At 53.0% G+C, this 20476-nt stretch overlaps 1 protein-coding gene across 7 annotated transcripts in view; it reads left to right on the forward strand.

The window, feature by feature from the left end:
• FGFR2 (fibroblast growth factor receptor 2) overlaps window positions 1-20476 on the forward strand; it is a 93525-nt gene that overhangs the window by 10725 nt on the left and 62324 nt on the right. For 3 of the 7 annotated variants that reach the window (XM_040991751.1, XM_040991752.1, XM_040991755.1), the window contains exons 2-3: window positions 9076-9342; window positions 10127-10204. The exons of 2 other annotated variants lie outside the window; for them this stretch is intronic. In XM_040991751.1, coding sequence (XP_040847685.1) covers window positions 9076-9342; window positions 10127-10204 — 345 coding nt within the window. The remainder of the gene's footprint in view (window positions 1-9075; window positions 9343-10126; window positions 10205-20476) is intronic. 2 more of the 7 variants (XM_040991753.1, XM_040991758.1) reach the window with 1 other exon arrangement.

The following is a 20476-nucleotide window of genomic DNA, read 5'->3' on the forward strand; positions in this document are numbered from 1 at the left end:
CTGTGGAACCTGGGCAGGAGCTTGCCAGGCAGGGGAATAGGGCAGGTGTGCTGGTGGGTGGGGGGAGGCAGGAGGGAGCAGCCAAGTGTCTGTGTCCGCTGCTCTTTGGGTTTTATTTGGAGCATTGTGAAGTCCAGGGGTGGACAGCTGGCTAGCAGAGGTCCAGGAGCAGCTGTGTTCTCAGGGGCATCGGAGTGGGCTTCGTAGGAAGGGATGCAGAGGTACCCAGAGGGGCATCGGGTGAATGGGGAGCTTGGGCTCCTGGATGCTGCCAACAGCAGCGGGAGGCGGCGGCCGGTCCCTGGCTGGTTCTGCACAGGGCCTTGTGAGCTGTCCGGGGACACTTCCCTTGGTTAGGAGTGGGAGTGGCTGGGGCTTGGAGAGTAGGGTGCACCCATGGGTACAGGAGGGGCGTGGAAGGAGACATTTCTAGAAAGGCAGGAGGTTCTCTGTTTAAAAAAAATATGGATTTAAAAAAAAAAGCTTTATTTTTATTACAAAGTCAGATGTACAGAGAGGAGGAGAGACAAAAGAGGAAGATCTTCTATCTGATGATTCACTTCCCAAGTGACCACAACGGCTGGTGCTGCGCTGATCTGAAGCCAGGAGCCTGGAACTTCCTCTAGGTTTCCCACGCGGGTGCAGGAACCCAAGGCTTTAGGCCATCCTCGACTTCCTTCCTAGGCTACAAGCAGAGAGCTGGATGGGAAGTACAGCTGCCGGGATTAGAACCGGCGTCCATATGGGTTCCTGGTGTGTTCAAGGCAAAGACTTTAGCCACTAGGCCACTGCGCTGGGCTCAAGGATTTATTTTTATTTTTTACTTGAAAGAGTTATGGAGAGAAATGGGGAGAGGTAGAAAGATATTCCATCTACTGCTTCATTCTCCAAATGGCCACAATGGCCAGAGCTTCGTCCATCTGAAGCCAGGAGCCATGGATCATAAGCAGGGAGCTGGGTCGTAAGAGGAGCAGCTAGAACTAGAACTTGCACCCCATGGGATGGCGGTACTGCAGATGGAGGATTAGCTGGCTAAGCCACTGTGCCAGCCCCGAGAAGACCTCCTTGACAGGTGGAAGGCAAGCCAGTAGCTGAAGGTGCCTCGTCTCTCTGCTGGCAGCTCCTGGGCTCTTCTCACTGGCCCACTGCTTCTGCGTGATGATGATGATGGTGGTGTTGATGATCTGGCCTGTCATGTGGCCATGCAGGTGTGCTGTGAGCCATGGGTCCCTGTGCAGGTTGGTGATGGGGTCTGAGTGTTCACCAGGTGCCCAGTGTTGTGTGGGTACGGTCCGTGTGCTCCTGTTTGGTGCGGGGAAGAGGCATGGCAAATGTGGGCGCTGGGCCCAGTGTCATGTGACTTGTAGGTGGCAGGCAGGACTCGGCTCCCTGCTGTGATTTTATCCAGAGGAGAGTGACCCGGGGAGGGACACACCTCGGCAAGGCCACTCGCATCCTTCAGGACTGGGCATGGCCTGTTGAATGTCCACCTGGTGCTTGGTTGTGCTGTCATGTGGGGCAGGAGTGGCCCAGAGCGTGAGCCCTGACAGGCCCTGGAGGGCTTGAGATGTCCTCTGCTGCGTGTGGCAGGCGTGTTTCCAGGGGCGGCAGGAGGCTGCGTTCCGGGGCCACCTGACGGCCGCGCACACAATCCCTCTTTGTGTGTGGGAGCTGTGGAGTGCGGGCCCGTTGACATACTTGCTGCGCAAGTTTCTGCATCCCGGGCACGCTATAATCTACTTGTCTGTCTCTTGGGGGAAATGCCTTTGGAACAAAGGGCTCGATTCTGGAGTTGTTGTGTGAGCAGAGTGGCCAGTATTGAGGGATTTTGTGCAAAGGGTGCTTAGTCCCTTCATCTTACTGGTGAGGTGGGAGGTTTTTGCTTTAAGTTATTTATTTTCATTTTATTTGAAAGACAGCATGAGTTCTTCCCATGCACCAACTTACTCCCCAAATGCCCATAGCACTCTGGGCTGGGCCAGGCCAAAGGCAGGAGCCAGCAACTGCATTCTTGTCTTACCTGGGCACAGGGGCCCAAGGACCTGAATCGCCACTAGGGCCTTCGAGGACATGCCCCGAGGCAGGGGCGTCCCAGCTGGCACTTTAACTGTTCTGCTCCCCGAAAGGTCACCTTCCCCCCCTCTCCCCAGTGGGAGTTTTGTCCTTGTGAATCTGAGAGTTGAATGTGGCCATGTGACCAGGGAGAGAGGTGTGCTCCACTCCTGCTCCATGATGTCCCTGTCATTAACAGCCTGGGACTAAAACTTTGGGCTGGAGGCAGAAAACACTGGGAAGGCAGGTTTGCATTTTGAATCCCCGCACTGGGTGATCTGGGCAACTCAGTCACAAACGTTCGTGTTCTTAGATGCTTTTCCAACATTTATATTCTCTTGGGCGCCACAGTATGATTTCTCTACCCTGTGGAGAGGTGCACCCCGCCGTCCTCCAGGACAGCCCTGAGTTCTGTGGAGGGTGTCGTTGGTCATGGCTCCCATCTTAGAAGTATTGACCCTGAGCCTCTGGGTGAGGAGAAAGGGGAGGCAGGAGGGCAGGCAGGCTCTAAGAGGTGGCTCTTAGGGCTGTGAGCCGTAGAACAGCTGGGCACTCAACTGGAGACGCAGCTGCAGCTCCTGCGCCTGCCCACTTAGCTTGATTTCTGTCTGTCCCCTGCTTTCCCATGGGCAGTTTTCCTTGAGGTCTGGAGCGTACGTACGTCCTTGCGTCGTGCTGTAACCCATGCCCCCAAGGACAGATAGACCCCGTGCCTTCATAGGCCTGTGTGTGGCTGTAGTAGGTGATGGTGGCGTGGCCACTGTGGGATGGCTGGGGCAGGCCAGTGGGCACCGGGAGAGGCCCTGCCACCTTTCTGCCATGTTTTCCGTGTGGCTCAGCAGGAACATCTACCTCTGGCTTCTCTTCCGCCAGGAAACTTGATCCACCCTTGCTGCATGTGGAAGCCTGGGATGTGGCCCTGAGACCCACCTGCTGTCCTTGTCCGTCACCTCCTGCCTGCTCTTCCCTGTTTCTGCACCCCCCCCACCCCCGCCCTGTCTTTTCTCTCCTGTTTTTTCAGACGAATCCATCTGGGTTCTGTCTCCCTGGAGGAGTGTGTCCAGGGCTGCCCTCGGTGGGGAGTGTCCAGGGACCACCTCTCTGCATGCCCGGACCCAGGTGTGGTCTGCGCCATTACAAAGGCCCTGGCTTTCCTTGCGAGAGGAGCTCAGTTAGATTCCACCCCCACCCACCCCAGCGCGGCCTGCCTCCTGGCTCTGCAGCTTGAATCTGTCGTCCGTTCTCCCCCGAAACGATCAGATGGGGCAAGACGTGGGTTCCCCATCTGTTCTCTGTTTGCGTTTGGGCTCCATTTCAAAAACCACACGGGAAAGGTTTATAGGCAAACATTATAAAAAATGACAGGCTGAAGTGCTGCTATCGCTGGTTTGGCAGCGTCCAGCGTTACCTGAAATAGCTGACCGTTCCCAGCCCTTCCGACGACACTGGCGTGGCGGGGAGCTGGGCGTGCCCAGCAGGTTGAGGTGTCCCCATGGTGTTTATTTACAGAGGGATCACCTGTAGTTCTGGGGTGACATCATCATCTGTGTGATGTCACGGTGAGGTCATGGGCTCCAGCCTGACCTGCCGAGGGGAAGGGAGGTCCGGATAGCCCCTGCCTTTGTTTCCATCTCTCTCTGGCTCGAGAACCCTTAGCGGTTTGTGTAAGATCGATCTGTTTCTGCAGTAGCCAGAGAAGGATTGGGTGGAAGCTGGGAGAGCAGAAACTGAATCCGGGTCTCCCACGTGGCTGGCAGACACCCAGGTGCTTGAGCCATCATGGCTGCTTCTCAGGGTGCGTGTCAGCAGACCCAGGCCCTGCCTGGGAGCCAAGACCTCCCCCCCATCTTTTTTTTTTTTTTAAAGATTTATTTGTTTTTATTGGAAAGTCAGATATATATAGCAGAAGGAAAGAGAGGAAGATCTTCTATCTGACCATTTACTCCCCAAGTGACTGCAACTGCGCTGATCCAAAGCCAGGAGCCAGGAGCCTCTTCCAGGTCTCCCACACAGGCACAGTGTCCCAAGGCTTTGGGCCATCCTTGACTTCCTTCCCAGGCTACAAGCAGGGAGCTGGATGGGAAGTGGAGCTGGATAGGAAGTGGAGCTGCGGGATTAGAACCGGCGTCCATTTGGGATCCCAGCATGTTGAAGGCGGGCACTTTAGCTGCTAGGCCACTGTGCCGGGCCCCTAAATTTGTTTTTAAATTATTATTATTTTGCAGTAAAATGATCTTTTAATTCTGTTCTCATTGAACTTAAGGAAGTACCCTGGTGCCTGCTGGGAAGTCACAGCCTGGTGAGGTTGGACAAAGGCCTAGGTTTCCAGCAGGGAACTGCTGTTGTTCATGCCACAGTCCTCTTTCTCAGCTTTCAGATATCAGAGCTGTCAGTTTATTCTGATAGAATATCGGGCCCAGCACTGCTGAAGGCTCTGAAACCTCTGGGAGTCCTTCCTGCCCTGGGCTTGTGGGTGTGGCTACGGCAGGCAGCACCCAGCCTGCTGGACCCTCCCAGAAAGTCAACGGGTCCCCTTGTTTGTCTGGCACTTTGCAGGAACGGTGACTAGGGCTGTGCAGTGCCCGTGTGTCAGTCTGCCTCGCTGCTGGCCGACTTCTGTTTGGATTTGAGTCTGCGTCGTGATCAGCATGGACAAACTTACCTTGTGTCTGTGCAGGCCTCTGCAGGAATGTCTGGGCCTTAGCGAAGAGCATCTGGAAGCTTCTCCTGTTCTTTTGGCGGGATCAGAGGAGGAGCTGCGGAAGGAGGCTGCTGTGGCTGTGGAGGACTAAACTCCTATAAAAGGGATTGTTTGGATTTCCCAGGCAGTTCTGTGCCCTGTGTCAACTGCCCTGTCAGAGCAGCCCGCACGGCCTGCTGGAGGCAGAGGGAGGGAGTGGTGGGGCCAGGACAAGGGGCCCAGGCAGGGCGGCAGGTGTCACAGTGGGGCCAGTGCAGTACCCCTGGAGATAGTCCTGCGAAGTGGCCAGGGTCCCAGCACGGGTGGTCCCCAGAGCAGGCAGCACGGCTTCCCTGAGGCACCTGTGCAGAAGTGCAGGGCAGGGGAAGAGAGGTCACCATGGAGCTGGCATCCTGGCCTGGGTATCCCTCTAAGCTGGGGACACGGGGTAGCCCTGGGGGCTGAGAGGGGCTGCCTTGTGATCATGTCTCTCCCAATCTCTCTTACATCTGTCCCTAGCTATTATTCCTCTGAATTTCTCTTTATTTTAGAGAAACTTGCCCTGTGCTTAAGGTCTTCCTAGGAGGATCTGGGATGTGGCTGCACTGCCTGGAAGGGACCACTTTCCCGAGGGAGGAGGCCCCCACGCTCTGGGTTCCCGGGGCAGTGGTTACAGGGTGGAGACTTGGTGTTACACACACACTGTTGCCTCGTTGTTGTGTGTCCAGGTGATGTTTTGCCATCCTTGAAGCTTATCATCACTGGGAAATGCACAGACAGTTCTGACTGTGCTCACTGGAAATAAAAACCACCGTTACTACATCTGGTCATGTCATTGTCCGTTAGATGGGAGCCCATCAGGGAAATGTTTATGTGTGTGTTGCACTCCACAGATGGCCACAATGCTGGGACCGAGCCAGGCTGAGGCCAAGAGCAATGAACTGCACCCACGTGGGTGCAGGGGCCTAGACACTTGGGCCATCGGCCATTGCTTTTTCAGATGCCTTAGCAGAGAGCTGGATCAGATGTGGAGCAAGTGGGACTTGAACTGGTACCCATTTGGGCTTTCATTTTTGCAGGTGGTAGCTTAACCCATTATGCTATGCCACCAGCTCCTGGTTTTGTGTCTTGAAGAGACAAGTCCGCTGACTGGCTTGTTAGCCACTGGACGTGGGGTCCCCCTAGGCTGGTGATGCTTGCTGTGTTGTGAAGTCACAGCGACAGTGCCTATCACGAGCTCAGGACACTGTTCTGGAATGATCAGGATCACGTTGCAGCCTCGTGGAGCACCCTGGGGTGTCTGGGTGGCTGGTGTGCAGGAGTGGGCAGGGCTTGGGTGCTGCCCATTCACCAAGCTGTTCTCCTGCTGCACCTGGCAGGCAGGTGCAGCCCAGCAGCCAGATGGCCCTGATTTCAACCAGGCCTTGTGGTGTGCCCATTTCAGGGAGGGGCAGGATTTTCAGTGCAAACACTTGGTTCTGCAAATGGAGAGAGCAGAGCTTTTCCCAGTGCAGACTGGGGGCGTCGCCTGCCTGGAGGAAGGACCCGCCTCTCCTCCTCGCACGGTGGGGCAGAGCGGGCCTGTTGCTGCCTTCTGTGCCCCGCCTTGTCTCTGCTCTGGCTTGGAGGAAGGCAGATTCCATCACATTCTCTGTGACTTGCGGACCATGCGGCATGCATAGTCATAGTATGAACTGATTGTTTTATGACCCTGGGCCAATGCAGTGTAAACTCATTGTGAGTTCTGGGTGTTGTTTTGTAACTAGCTGTTGAAGGTGTGTGTGTGTGTGTGTGTGTGTGTGTGTGCGTCTGTGTCTGTGTGTGTCTGTGTCTGTGTGTGTGTGTGTGTGGTGTTGGATGGTGGGCGGCGGGGGGAGTGAGATTGGACTGAAAGACACCAGCCTCTGGCTTTCATTGGTTGCTCGAGAGCAGGTGGCTTTGTAGGCTCTGTCCAGGCTGATGCTGAGTGACCTCTGACCTTGGGATGCTGCAAGTGGGACCACTTCCACTCTTCCTGTGTTTCTTCCTTTCCCTTTCTTTTTCTTTTAAAATTTTTTTTAAAAAAGATTTATTTAAGAGAGATCTTCCATTCACTAATTCACTCACCAAATGGCCACAGCAGCCAGAGCCGAGTCAGGCCAAAGCCAGGCACCAGGAGCTTTTTCTGGGTCTCCCACATGGGTGGCAGGGTTCCAAGGCCTTGGTTCTTCCTCCACTGCTGGGAGCTGGATGGGAAGTGGAGCAGTAGGGACATGAATCCATGCCCACATGGCAGCTTTACTGACTACCACAGCACCAGCCTCTTGGTCTCCTATTCTGTTGCTGATGCAGAGTTCTGAGTGTTTCTTAGCCATTCAGTCTGGTCCTATTAGGACTTGAATAACTGTGAGTATCCTGGCCTGAGCCCCTTGCAAACTGAGTCCCCTGCGTCTCTCACCGCCCTGCCTGCTCTCAGGAGAGGCCCTTCCCTGGTCAGCCCTACAACAGGACTCACACAGCTCTATGTGAAGGCGGCACTGTCAGAGTGGCCGGCTCTGCGGGCCCGAAGGCTCTGCCACCGCGGCGCAGCTCTGTCCTGCATTGCAAGGGCAGCCCTGGATGTAAACAGCGGTGTGTGGCCCGCTTGCTGGGATGCTTGTTTACCCAGAAGCGGATCTGGCCCAGGGGCTGCAGTCGCCCGTCCTTTCTGTGGGTGCTGCGCTCTCTGCGCCGTCCTAATCCTGCGTTGTAGATTTTCTGTGTGTCCTGCTTCCACTGCGTAGAAGCTGCGCCGGTGCAGGGCCTCCGTGTCTTCTCCCCTGCTTCCTGAATGCTCAGAACAAAGCAGATGCTCAAGGAATGCCTGCTCAGTGAGATCAGCCCACCTGAGACATGCGGCCTGCCTCTTGGAGGGGACTTGCACCTGTCGCGTGAAGCATGACTTCGGCCATCTCCTGTGGATGTGGGTTTTTCTGGTTGGCACCTGTGCTGTTCCCTGTTTGTGTGCCCTGGGAGGGAGCCCCTTGTCATGGTGCCGGGAGCCTTCCCTGTTGGCTGCTGATGGTGGTTGTTGGGGACCTCACTGCTCTGTTAACAGCAGGGCTGGAGCAAGAACTGACTTTGTCCTGTGTCCTGTGCGGCCCTTGTTGTGAATGGAGCCTGGCCAGGACACTTGCCTTGTGATGCTGCCCGAACTGGATGCTGTCCCAGCACTGAGCAGGGTCTTGGGACTTTGTGTCCCATTCACAGTGCACCACAGGGGGTGGAAGCGGCCGCTGCGTGGCTCCTGGGGCCGCCCTGGCCCGCGGCACAGATCGTGCTGCTCCACAGCCAGGGCTTTGTGCTGTTCTTGGAGGGGCTGCGGGGGCTGGAGCCCCTGATGATGGTCACCGTGTTCAGCTGGGCTGTGCCAGCTGAGGGTGGCCCCAGTGTATAGGTGGCAAGGCGGTGGTGGGGAGTACAGAGATGGCAGGCAGGCAAGCTTTGTTATTTAGAAATGTGGTCCACATGCTGGGGACACGGGCAGCGGCGTGAGGCTGGGCAGTGTGAGCCTGGAAGGAGGATTTGGAGTATTCAGGGAAGAGAGGGAGGAAGGCTGAGAGACCTCAGGCCTGAATGGCAGGCAGGATCAGGCCCTGTAACGGAGTGAGGGTGCGTTTTACCTGGCAGCTCTGGTTCAGCGCCATGGAGACGGCTCTCAGCTGCTGTGCCGTTTATGGTCTTGGGGTTGAGGCCTCCAGGTTTTTAGCATTTTGGGGAAAGCAGTGTGTCCCAGCTCCCCCAGCACAGAATGAAGTCTTTAGGTCTGGTTCTGAGAGCTCCTGACAGCCGCAGGGGGGTGAGCAGCTTTGCTGAGGCACCACTGGTTTCCCTTGGGTTGGAGCCGACTCAGCTTAAGAAACTTGACTTTCTTAGGGGAAGGCCAAGCTTAACACAGGGGAAGGACTGATAGAGAAGTGACACACAGTCATGCTCGGGGACCACATCTGAAAAATGCAACATTGTTGCAAGTCAGAGGTGCGGCTGTAACGGTTCCCAGGTGCTCAGCAAGCAGGCTTTGGGTTGGCAATGGACTTCAGTGTTGCTTGGGGGAAAATAATTTCCCACACTGGGTTTTGTTTTTAAAACCCTGCCAAGGTGGAAACTGAGGCCGGGCTGCCTTGCTGGGTGTTTCCTACGGTTGCTGTTTCTGGTGCTTAGACTGTTCTTGGGGAGCTGGGCAACCAGGGACCTTCCTGGAGCCAGTTGCAAAACCAGAGCAGCTTCCAGTGTGGACCCCCGGGCCTCCAGTGGCCTTCGTGGGGCCTTCTCTTCTCTCCCTCCTTCCCATCTGTCTCTGTCTTCTCTCTCCCGCCTTTCTGCAGAGCCACCAACCAAATACCAAATCTCCCAAGCGGAAGTTTCTGTGGTCGCGCCAGGGGAGTCGCTAGAGTTGCGCTGCCTGTTGAAAGATGCCGCCGCGATCGGTTGGACTAAGGATGGGGTGCACTTGGGGCCCAACAATAGGACAGTGCTTATTGGGGAGTACTTACAGATAAGAGGTGCCACGCCTCGAGACTCCGGCCTCTATGCTTGTACTGCTGCTGGCACTGTAGGCAGTGACTCTTGGTACTTCATGGTGAATGTAACAGGTGAGTTGGCCCCGACCCCGGCGGGACACACTCTTTGTAGCCACTTCCCAGTTAAAATGTTTGCAGAAAAGTGCATTCCTGCTGAGATGTTGGCCTGCAGCTTTCTCGCACCTATGGGTCTGTTTGACACTTCCCCATGGGCCCTGGTGCCACCCGGCCACTGACAATGACGGAGACCTGTGCACTGAGTAGCGCGTTTCTTTTTTGAGACGGCAAACTCTACAAGTCCTAACAGACCCTCCCCTGCTACCCTCAAAGCGACCCTGACAGCCTTGGCATTTTAGACTGCGGGATTGAAAGGCGCATGCTCGAGACGGAGGGTTCTTTCCTTAAAATTTGAGATTCTCTGCTGGGTTTTCCTCCCATGACGTGAGTGGCTCTGAGCTTTGAGGAGGCTGAGCAATCAGCAGGGCCACGTGGGGACTCCGTGTTGATAGGGGTTCATTCCTTTATTGAAATGAGCCCCGAATGCCAAGGTTATGTCGGGCAAAGGGCTTTGGATGTTAAACAAGCGGTAAATTTATCACACACTTGAATACTGCTTGATGCGTTCCCGATGGTTGTAGTCATGTTTAAATCCCACAAAAGCAGAAAATCCTGAGATTCATCCCACGGACTGCCCATTGGCTAGGAGAGAGACTACTTAAGCCGTGAAGACTGTATGAACTTGACACGTCTCTCACGCTAAATGCGAGGGCTCCTGGGTTGTAGGATTTGCAGTGTTGCCCATCGCAGCTTCTGGCCTTGCAACAGCGTACCCACGGGTCTGTTCTTTCCAATACAGATGCCATCTCATCCGGGGATGACGAGGACGACACGGATGGCGCTGAGGACTTTGTCAGTGAGAACAGTAACAGCAAGAGTAAGTAACCGCCCGCCTCGGAAGGTCCCGAGAGGCCGAGAGCAAGCGTGCATCGCGTGGAGGGAGCCCCTGCCTGCACCTGTCTGCCTGGCGACTCCTCAGCGCCCTGTGTGCCCTGTGGCCCCTGCCCCTCCTAACTTGCAGACCTGACAATAAACTAGTGTTCTGTGCACCCTGCTCTTCTACTTGTCTTTTCTTCTCGTGTCAGCTGCCACTCTGGTTTCAAAGCACCTGCTTCTCTTGCTCCTCCACTCCTTTGCCCTGTGGTTTCTCACTGTTGGAAGGTATACAAACAGCAGACCGCGGCGTCCATCCTAACCACACTTGTGTTAAGACAGGGTGTGGTTGCCAGGCCTGCCCCCTGGGACACTGCTGCTGTTGGGTGGTCCTGAGCAGGGGGTGGGGATTGTGGTGTCTCAGGGGTTCTGCTGTTTAACCCCTCAGCAGTGCCCAGTCCCAGAGCAGCCTGGCCTCACGTGCCGTGAATGCTGAGGGCAAGGGAAGCCTGCCTTGCTGTAGATGGGGCCTCAGTGTTGGTTGGGTGCTTATTAAAAGGCGGTCAATGCTGAGTACCCCCACACTGGAGGTTGTTAGCGTGGTGCACAGGGACTTGGCGGGGCCCCTGTGGCCTGGCAGTGAGTCTGGGCCCTGCCCCATCACTTCTCTGAGTTGTTAAGTGAACACAGTACACATCCGGGCCTCAGTCTCTTCAGCTGGAAAGCAGTGCAAACGAGAACACAGAGGTGGTGTTGGGACCCGGAGAGGTGACGGTGGGCAGTGCTGCAAAGAGCGAGTGCTGGTGAATGTTTGCGGATGAAAGCCTTCCTTACGGACACAGCTGGAATTTGCCCAGAGTGACAACATGACAATCGTTGGGTTCCTGGTGTGTGTGTGGGGGACATATTCTTTATTTTCTCAAGTGGATTTTCATCAATTTTAGAACTTTTAAGGCAGCCCAAGCAAGGCAGTTATTGAAGTGCAAAGCCTTAAAAAAAGGGGAGGGCACCTTTTAGGGCATTTTAAAGTTCATGGTAAAAGTGGGGGGCCGGTGGTTTCTGGGTTTCTGGTCAGTGCCCAGCCCTGACGCGTGGCTGTCATCCTGAAGGATGCTGCCTCGATACCTTGTCACTCGAAGTCCGTGGTCTCTGTTAGGGTTTGTTACTGGAGTCGCACCTTGAGTGTATGCATTGCAACAAAGGTGTAATGAGCTGCTTGCACCATTCCGGCATCGCAGAGCGTGGTCCTGCTCCCGGGCTGTCTGCCAGCAGCCGTAGCAGCCGTGGGGGACAGCCCCTGTCGCCTCGCTCGCTCGCCAGCATTCGCGGTTGGCAGCCTTCAGGGACTGGCCCGTTCTGAGGAGCGTGTGGTGATATCTTACTCCGAATTTGCTTCACGACGGATCAAGTGCACGCTTCAGTGGTGCCTGGGTACCTATGCTGCTCTGAAATTGGGTGGGTTGTTTTCTCATGGTTGGAGTTGAAGAGGTTTTGGACAACAGTTCGGTGCCGCCTGTGTCAGCTGCATAGCCCAGTGTGCAGCTTGTCCCGTCGGTGTCTCTGACACAACAGAAAGCCTTACTTCTCAGGATGTCTAGTTTGTCAATTCTTTCATTGATTAATAACGCAAACCTGATGCTGTTTCTAAGAAAGAAAAAGTCGTCACACCCGAGCTTATATGTAGGTTTTCTTGGTCTTCTTGTGTTGAGAGTTTGAAAGATAGTTGGGGGCAGAGCAGGGGAGAGGGGCTCATGGATCTTGCACCTGCTGGTTTGCTCCGCTCTGTGCCTGGGACTGGACCACGCCGAAGCAGGAATCAGAAAGTCCTTCTGAGTTTCCCTCATGGGTGGCAGGGACCCGAGTACTTGGGCCACCCTCTGCTGCCCTGCCAGGGGCATTAAGGAAGCTGACTCCAAAACAGAAGAGCTGGGACTTGAACCAGCCCTCCTATAGGTGAACCCAGGCTCACAGTGGGAGGTTAATCTGCTGTGTCCCACCAAGGACCCCCCCCCCCCACACACACACCGTGTTGTTTTCTAAGAGTGTGTAACAGTTTTATTGTTTGCTTTAGGATCTGGAATATATTTTAAGACAGTTTTTGTGAAGTGTGCAAGGTTTGCGTTTACACGAATTTGTGTGTGTATGTGTATATAGTTGTCCCAGCACCATCTGTTGAAAAAATGTTTCAGGCCAGAGCTTTCGTTTCTTTTAAGGGAAGAAGAGCAAGTAGGTACTGCTGGGTGCCTGGGATCAGTATGTCCCCGAGTGGAGATTCGACCTGAAGGCTCCCAGCGGCTTGGGCAAAAAGGGAACAACTTTGGTTTATGTGGTCCTTGCTTTGTATTGGGAGGAAGTTGAGGACAGTGGTCCTCAAAGTGCAGTTCCTGGACCCCTGGTGTCAGCACCTCTGGGTTGGGGGGACCACCATCTCCTTGGAGCCCTGGGGTGCTTGTGAAAACCACTGGCCGAGGGGCTGCCCGCTGAGCTCTGCATTGGGCGGGAGCTTACCAGGAGTGACTGCATGGTGGACGGGCCACGCTGGGCACGCTCTGTGTTGATGCTGGTTCCGCACCACCCCTGACCCGATGTGCTGGAGAGAAGGAGGTGTTCTTACTGTATTGATCTAGAAATCATAGTGCAGGTTCAGAGCTGTTGTTCAGCCGTGGGCCTGTTGCCTATGGGCATCTCAGGGTGGGGTGGGAAGACTGGAAATGCCACAGCGTAGTTTGTAGCTCTTCAGGGTGACCTGCGAGTAGGAGTTGCTCTGCCTGATGGGGACACTGGGTTCTACTGGTTTGGTTTGGTTGGTGTGACCTGCCACTTGGTTGTGGTGGTCGAGCGCCCTGCTGTGTGCTGTGTGAGCCTGAACATGGGGAAGTAGGAAGATACATCCCCGAGGTGTAAGTTAGGTCACCAGCAGGCCCAGCAGATGCTGCTTCTTCGATGGTTCAGGAAGCTTGCCTGCTGTGCAGTGCTCCCGGGTGGACCATGTGGCCGCTAGCCTGACCACCCAGGGCCCGCTGCAAAGGGCTGGCCAGGAAGGCACTCTGTTTTGTGAATGCCAGCCAGTAGTTCACTTGCCATGCCTTCTTCACCTTGCAAGCAGGGCTTTTGTAATTAGCTCTCGAATGACACCAACTGTGCCCCCCAGTGGGTGCTGTGAGGTGATTATGGGCTGGTGGGGATCCTGCTGCTGGGAGGGACCTCTGCCTGTGAAACGTTAGATGCTATTTAAAGTGATAGCAGTTCTTAGCTGCCTACTTGGCCTCTGCCATCTGTTGGTGTGATTAGGCTGTTCTGATTCACAGGTGCAGCCCGGGGTGGCTGAGATTAAGCAGCTGTGGCCTGTGTGGACAGAGGAATGCCAAAGCTGGGGCAATTGGCAACGCGGGAAAGGGGATGTTGCTATTGAAACAATTTCTTGCCACTCCAAGTGTCAAATACCTGACCTGATTTAATAGGGAAAATTGCAGAAGCACCACATTCTTTGCATTTTCCACCACCCTGGAAAACCCCCACATGTCTGAATTGATTTCTTTGGGGCCTTCCGAGGGTCTGGAGCGTCGGTGGGCGGATTGGATGTTCTCTTGAGTAGCTAACCATTGGCACTCTCGTGGTCCTGTGCTGATGCCAGTCATATGTGGGGGCTTCTCGGGGGAGCTTTCATCCCTTTTTGAGTGGTGACCTTGCAGGTTGACTCTCTTGTCGCTGTCCTGCAGCGACGGACTTGGTGCACGGAGCTGATAATAACACGTGTGGACCCTGACTGATGGTCAAAGCCGAAGTTTATTAGGGGCATCAGACTTTATACACTGAGAGTCCGTACTGTTTTCCTCTCTTGATTGGAATTCCTTTTGTTTTGTGTATTACACCAGGTGTTCTCATTTACATGCTGTTTATACCAAAGGTAGCCATTTGGTTGTTGTCATGCAAATACTGTCCAATGAACTGCAAACCTGTGCTCGCTGACCTTCCAGGCTCACACTGTCCTCCTACAGCTTTCATCTTCTGGCTCAAAGGTTGTCCCTGCCCTGGGTGTGCTGGTTTCTTGTTGATCTAATTCTGGGAGTTGAATATAAGAAGGCAAGCTTATGTGTCCAGTAGAGTCGTTCTTAGGGTATGAACTCAGGTCCAGAATCACAGCAGCGAAATGTGATGGAAAGAGCAAGCCAGAGTGAAGGTGGGTCGGCTGGAGCTCGTGTTCGTAAACGTGTTTCTTGATTTTGAGAGAAGTGTTCTACCTTCTTCAGGGCGCAGTGGAGACTTGCCACGTCCACATGGGTGGTGGGCTCCTCTGAGTGTCACATGTTGAGTTTTGCTGCCTTACACATGCAGGGCGGCCCTGTGGCTCAGCGCGAACTAACCTAGTCTTCACTTACATCTTTCATGAATTTGTTTAAGAAGGACTGTAGTGTTCAGGTCTGGTCTTTAGCAAGCTCTTGTTTTCCTGAAAATATTTTTTGGAGTCCTGGTCTAGAATAAAGTTCTGCCTACAGCAGCTTGTATTCCAAGGTGAATCTGACCCTGTCTTGGAAACTTCCAGCACCCTCTCAGCATCATGCAAGCTCTGAGATCTTACACAGTAGAACATCTGCTCACTGTGTGCTGCTGCAAGCTTGCTCAGCAGAAGATCCCTTTGAAAAGACAGTGTCCAGCAGCCTCCTATTGCATGGGCTCTGAACAGCCCGGCCAGGGGCCGCTTTGATGGCCTGCGTAGCGTCGCACGTTCTTGCGTCACTGGTGTGGAGGGCATTCTCTGATTGTGTTTTAGCACAATCAGACCAGATGATGACCTTCTATTTCACCCAAGGCACAATCCTGTGATGTCATTGCAAGCCCAACCGCCAGGAACTACTGCCACTAAATGCATGTGTTCAGAAAATGGCAGTTGCAGATGCTAATGTTTGAATTAGGTTCTGGTTGAAGGTTTGGAAAAGTTCAGATTTTGTGCTTGAGTATAAGAAAGTATAACTGAATGGGTCCTTGCTTTCTGTAGGAACCTGGTGTCTTAGTGGTCATCCGGGAGCAAGCAAGACAATGTGTGTGTCTGTTTGTAAGATTGCCCTTACCTGGAGCTTGTGTTGAAGAAGTTAGTGTTGAAGTGTGAGATGTATCGCCTGGGACAGCAAGTTTACATTCTTTGAGAGGGAAAAGGAAAGGGATTTGTTGGATAGCAAGAAGGGAAAATAAAGGGGCTCGGCTGAAGATTGCGGTGAGCCTGCCGATAACGGCAGTTCTCCATCACCTCTGTTCTCGTTGGAGGTTTGATTTGGTAGAGATTATATCCGAGCTGCAAAATGGAGATTTTTCAGTTGTATTGAAGTTTCCAGGAAATGAGGAGAACAAAACAAGAGCAACAAAAGCTACAACAAAAACACAGAAGTTTTCTTAAGTTTGGAAATGTCTGTAATCAAAAGCTCATCAGCAGGTTGGTTTGGGTTTTGGGGTATTGGTGTTCCATCGAGACCTTCCTTTTCTCTGCCTACCCCCTGGTCAAGCAGCTGAGCTGGCAGCTGGAGGATTTTCTTGGAAGGCAGCTCCTGGGCGTTCCTGCAGGGTTCCTGGTCTCCCAGCAGGACCCATCATTTCACTGGGGGGTAACTTGCCTGGTTCCTAAAGCTGTATTTTGGATCAAACATCTCACTGGACAAGTGAGTTGTGGTTTTTATGAGATTTCCCACGCCCCTGCCTCAGTTCACCCTTCCTTGCATCTCCGTATTTTGGTGGGTTTGTTTTCTCTTGCGTGATGCCGGAGACAGACGAACCGCAGCCTACTGCAAGGATTGTGGGCAGCTCGCAGAGACGCCACTCCTCCCATCAGGGGTCAGAACATTCAAATGTTCTGATTAGTGATATTTTTAAAAGCCCTAATTATAGACTTAAGGCAGGCCTTAGTGGGGCTTTAGGGAGTTTGGGAGACTTAATCTAGAAGCTGAAATAGGCTGTGTGCATGTGTGTCTGTGTGTTTTTATTTTTGCATCAATAAAAATACAGTTGGCAGTCATCAGCATCCACCACGCACATAAATCTTGAACTTTTGACTTAATTACCATGGGAGAGTTCAAAGGGCAGTTTGGAGTGGTTGAAAGAGTACTGCTCAGGGGGCTGGAGACATGGGGTTGGCCTGAGCCTGGCCTCTGGCTGCGTGACCTTGATCAGATCACTTAACCTTTCTGGGTGACGTTGATCACATCAGCCGTTGGGCCAGATGGTCACCAAGGTCTCCTCTGGTGCAGCACTGTAATTGGATCCCGTGTTTTTCCTTTAAACCACTGGGCCGTGTTCTCTGTGTTGGATCTAAAGAGAGAGAGAGAGAGAGAGAGAGAGAGAGAGAGAGAGAGAGAGAGAAGGACCATAAACCTTAGATGCCAGTGTTGGGATATGTAAGCGTTGCCATGGGGACAGACTTAGCAGCCTATGTTTTCTCTTAAGTTTAAATGGATGAGGTCAAAGAAGCCCTATAATTCTACCATTTGTTGATGTAATCAATAGCTGCCAGCTCATGGATACCTGGACTCAATGGACTAGGAGGGACCTTATTAGGGCAGTCCCTTATTTCATAAGCTGAAGCTTTCGGCAGTTGTCAGTCTGTCTGCCCATCCGTCCCTCCATCTGTGTTGATCCATCCAGGCAGCGTTGGAGTGCCTGCTCTAGCTGGTCAGCTCCAGCTGCGTCCTTGGGCCAGCACCCTAGGCAGACATCGAAGGGGCTATTTTGCAGTGCACGTGCTAGAAGTACACGCCAGTGTAAGTGGCCCAGAGGAAGAATGAGGGAACTTCACCAAGGGCTCAGGATGGCAAGGAAAGTCTGCGTTGGAGGACTTTGGGGGATTTTGAAGGGTTATAAATCTTTCTTTAACCAGCCACATCTAAAGAGACTTCTGTTGTGTTAAAGTAACGTTCTTGCTTACTTAGTATTGTCACTGATGTGCAGCAACTGTTCCAGTATAGGAAATCAGTGCTGGAATTTCATTTGTCAGTTGATGTACTGATTGTGGCCAGGTTCTGATACTCACTCTTCTGCCCATCATTAATAGTTAGAGATTAGGAAAAGATTGCCCTGTTGCTACAGGCTCCATCTGAAGGCCCACTCATGTCAGGGTTGAAGGGACCCGGCCTGTCACTGGGATCAGCTTGAATACGATGCCATTGGAGACCTCTGTCACATTTCTGCTCCTCCACCACCTCCATGTCTGTTCCAGCAAAGAGGCATTACATGGATGCTCAAACCCTTGAGTTCAAACAACCTGATGTGAACTTGGTTTGTATCTTGAACAAGGCTGTTGAAGAGTATTCATATTGAACACCTGCTGTGTACAGAGGTCATCTCTGCATGTGTAGTGATTTAAAGATTTGAAACCAATTCCTTCTCCAAATGGGAGCTGTTCAAGGTGTTCACTCTCTCGTAGGAAAGGAGGCCTCCTTAGTGGCAGGGGAGGTTGGCGAAGGTGTGTGGCCCATGATGCTCTCTGGCTGTGTTGTGGATTCCATGTCTTTGGTGGGAGACGTGGAGGAGAGGAAGGGTGTGAGGTGGGCAAGAAGGCCCTGCTGAAGCTCATGAAGCTGGGCTGCTCTGGGCAGTATCATCTTTTAGATATTGCAGTGTTGGATAGAGCTGGCTTCTTTCAAGAAAAACCAATGTCAAGTAATAGTTTCTCACCTCTGACTTTGCCCGCATTGTAAAAGCTGGCACCAACGGACATCTGGTGTGATAGGAGCAAATCAGCACAGGGTTTGGACAGAGTTGAGAGTGGCCATTCAGGACGACATGGGGAGCCCCGAGCAGCCTGTCTCCAGGGAACGTGAAATCCAGGATTCCAGGCCTGGCTGTGTGGGTGACCTGGTCCTGCTTTGCTGATTGGCTGTGCGGGTGACCTGGTCCTGCTTTGCTGATCGGCTGTGTAGGGTCCCCACTACCCACTGTGGCTCTCTGAGATGTCAGTGAGGTGTGCCCACGCCTTGCCACGTGCCAACGGTTGCACACCCGCAGATTTTACAGATGTAGTTTTGTAGCCTGAAACTTTGTCCCCTTGAGAAGTGGCTGTCTGTCAGACATTCCAGCAAAATTCTTCCACCTTTGACAAGGTTCTGGTTGCCAGTGTGTGTCTGCGCAGACCAGGGCTGCACAGGTGCACGTGAGCGGGGCCGTTCCGTTGCTGGTGGCAGGCCACCACTGGCTTAGCACAGAGAGCTAGGGAAAGAACAGCATTCCTGTTCCCTAAGCTGAACTCCGCTTCTGACGCTTTAGGGAACATACAAATCATGCCTAATGGTACATAACTCACATACCTGTTGTTTTCTTTTCTGTAAAAAAGTAAGGGCATTCCAGGGGACCAGCTCAGTGGTAATTGATGCTATCTGAAAGAGTTACTACATTAATATTTAGCTAATGCCAATGAATAGGCTATTGTGTTTACTTAAACAAATGACATGAGCCCAGACACCTGACAGCATGAGGTATGCTTTTCATTTAGGTCAGATTTGTGAAAGTCTTTGTGTAGCGACAAAGCTCATTATTTATGTTGTGCTCTCAATGGCCTCTTTTTAGTGACCGGGGATGTGGATGGATTTTTCTAAGTAGGAGCTTTTAAAATGAAAGATGATTGAAGCCGTTTCAGTATATGCCAGGCCCTGGGAGCAGCGTGGTAAATAGGAATCAAGTTCTCCCTCCTGAATCTTGAAAAGAAGAGTTGTTTATGGGCATTTGACACCCAAAGTCAAATGGCTCGCTGGTTTGCCTGCCTGCCACTAAGACACCGGTGAGGAGAGAAGGCCCCCCGTGCCGTTGGCTTGGCCCCCCTCCCTGCCGTCTTTCCTGCTGCCCTAGACCATGCCCAGCTGGAGTTTTTGCTCCTCTCTGCACTGTCTTGTCTGTGCACTGCCTTGACATTTAGCTGCTCAAGGATAAAGACGATAAGAGCGCCCTTATGAAGAAAGCTCAGCTCCACTCTTCATCACAGTTCCAAGAACAAGCACGAGGCCAAGGGGTGTGTGTGTGTGTGTGTGTGTGTGTGTGTGTTTTGGATGCAATTACTCTCCTTCCTGATTGTACTAAGAGAGTTCCAGTGTTCAATGGAGGGGCTGCTGCCCCCAGAAGCTTGGTTCACACCCCTTCTCAGCACCCCACAGTAGGGATGCTGTTGAAATATGCATTGGGGATGCAGCCCCTCTGGAAGCCTTGTGGGCTGCGGGCTGCGGGGTATGTGTGTGTGTGCAAGCGAGCACCATCTCTCATGTCTTACCCTCATCAGAAAGCAGTCCAGTTACGACTTGTCCTTCTAGAATGTTCAGAGCCCTGCTGGTGAATACTATACAGGGAGCACAGCTTTTGGTGACCAGTTGGCTATGATGCAAGCATTCCTGTGTTCAGTTTAATTGCTGTGTGTGTGTGTGTGTGTGTGTGTGTGTGTGTGTGTGTGCGCGCGCGCGCCTTTGGCCCAGGCTGGCCTGGCCTCTAGTTTTGCACAATCAGGCTGGTTAAGGTATGGGATCCACCCCCCTGGGGAAGCTGCTTCCTTCCAGCAGTGCACAGGAGGCGTGGGGACAGCAGTGTGCTCTGGCGCCAGACCCGGCTTGGCCCCACTCTGGCTGCACCCCTTTCCAGCGTCGTGGCTTTTGGCAGACTTCTCGGTTTCTCTGCGGCCCAGCCTCCCTACCTGTAAATAGGGATTATAATAGTGCCTTTCTCAGGACATTGTCGTGAGGATTAATGTGTTGGGCATGTAAAAGCTCTTAGCACGGTGCTTGGCAAACACAGCTTGCTCCGTCAACAGCGGTCATTAGCCATTATGTGCAGAGGTGAAGGATTCACAGCAGTGTTGGGATGGAGGCCTGGGCGCTCCTGCAGATAAAATGCACCTGACTTGGCGAGTTAAAAAGCTCCCTGCCTGCAGCTTAGAAACAATCTCTTGTGTTTATGACTTTGAGGATCATACTGTTCCACTGGTTGGCTCTTGCTGTCAGCTCACACGTGCTGGCAAGATTATGGCGTTTCCAATCACCATTGGAGAGAACAATATTTTATTTTAAAAATTAAGATCTGTTTACAGAGTTTTTCACCTGTCTCACGAAGTACAGGGAGATGATACCTCCCTAGACTGTTTTTCTCATATGAGGATGGTCATTTATATGGCTCATCGCCCTTTAAAAGAAAGCTGTGATGGTTTCCTTGCTGTGGCTTCGGGGGCCAGCTTGTTTTTGCTGGTGTGCCTCCGTGCCGTTGCTTCATGGGCATGGTGATCGGAAAGATTAAGATTTTGGAAAACTTAGCCGTCCTT

The sequence above is a fragment of the Ochotona curzoniae genome, unplaced genomic scaffold (genome assembly GCF_017591425.1).
Source record: "Ochotona curzoniae isolate NIBS_2020 unplaced genomic scaffold, NIBS_Ocur_1.0 contig_66, whole genome shotgun sequence".
NCBI lineage: Eukaryota > Metazoa > Chordata > Mammalia > Lagomorpha > Ochotonidae > Ochotona > Ochotona curzoniae.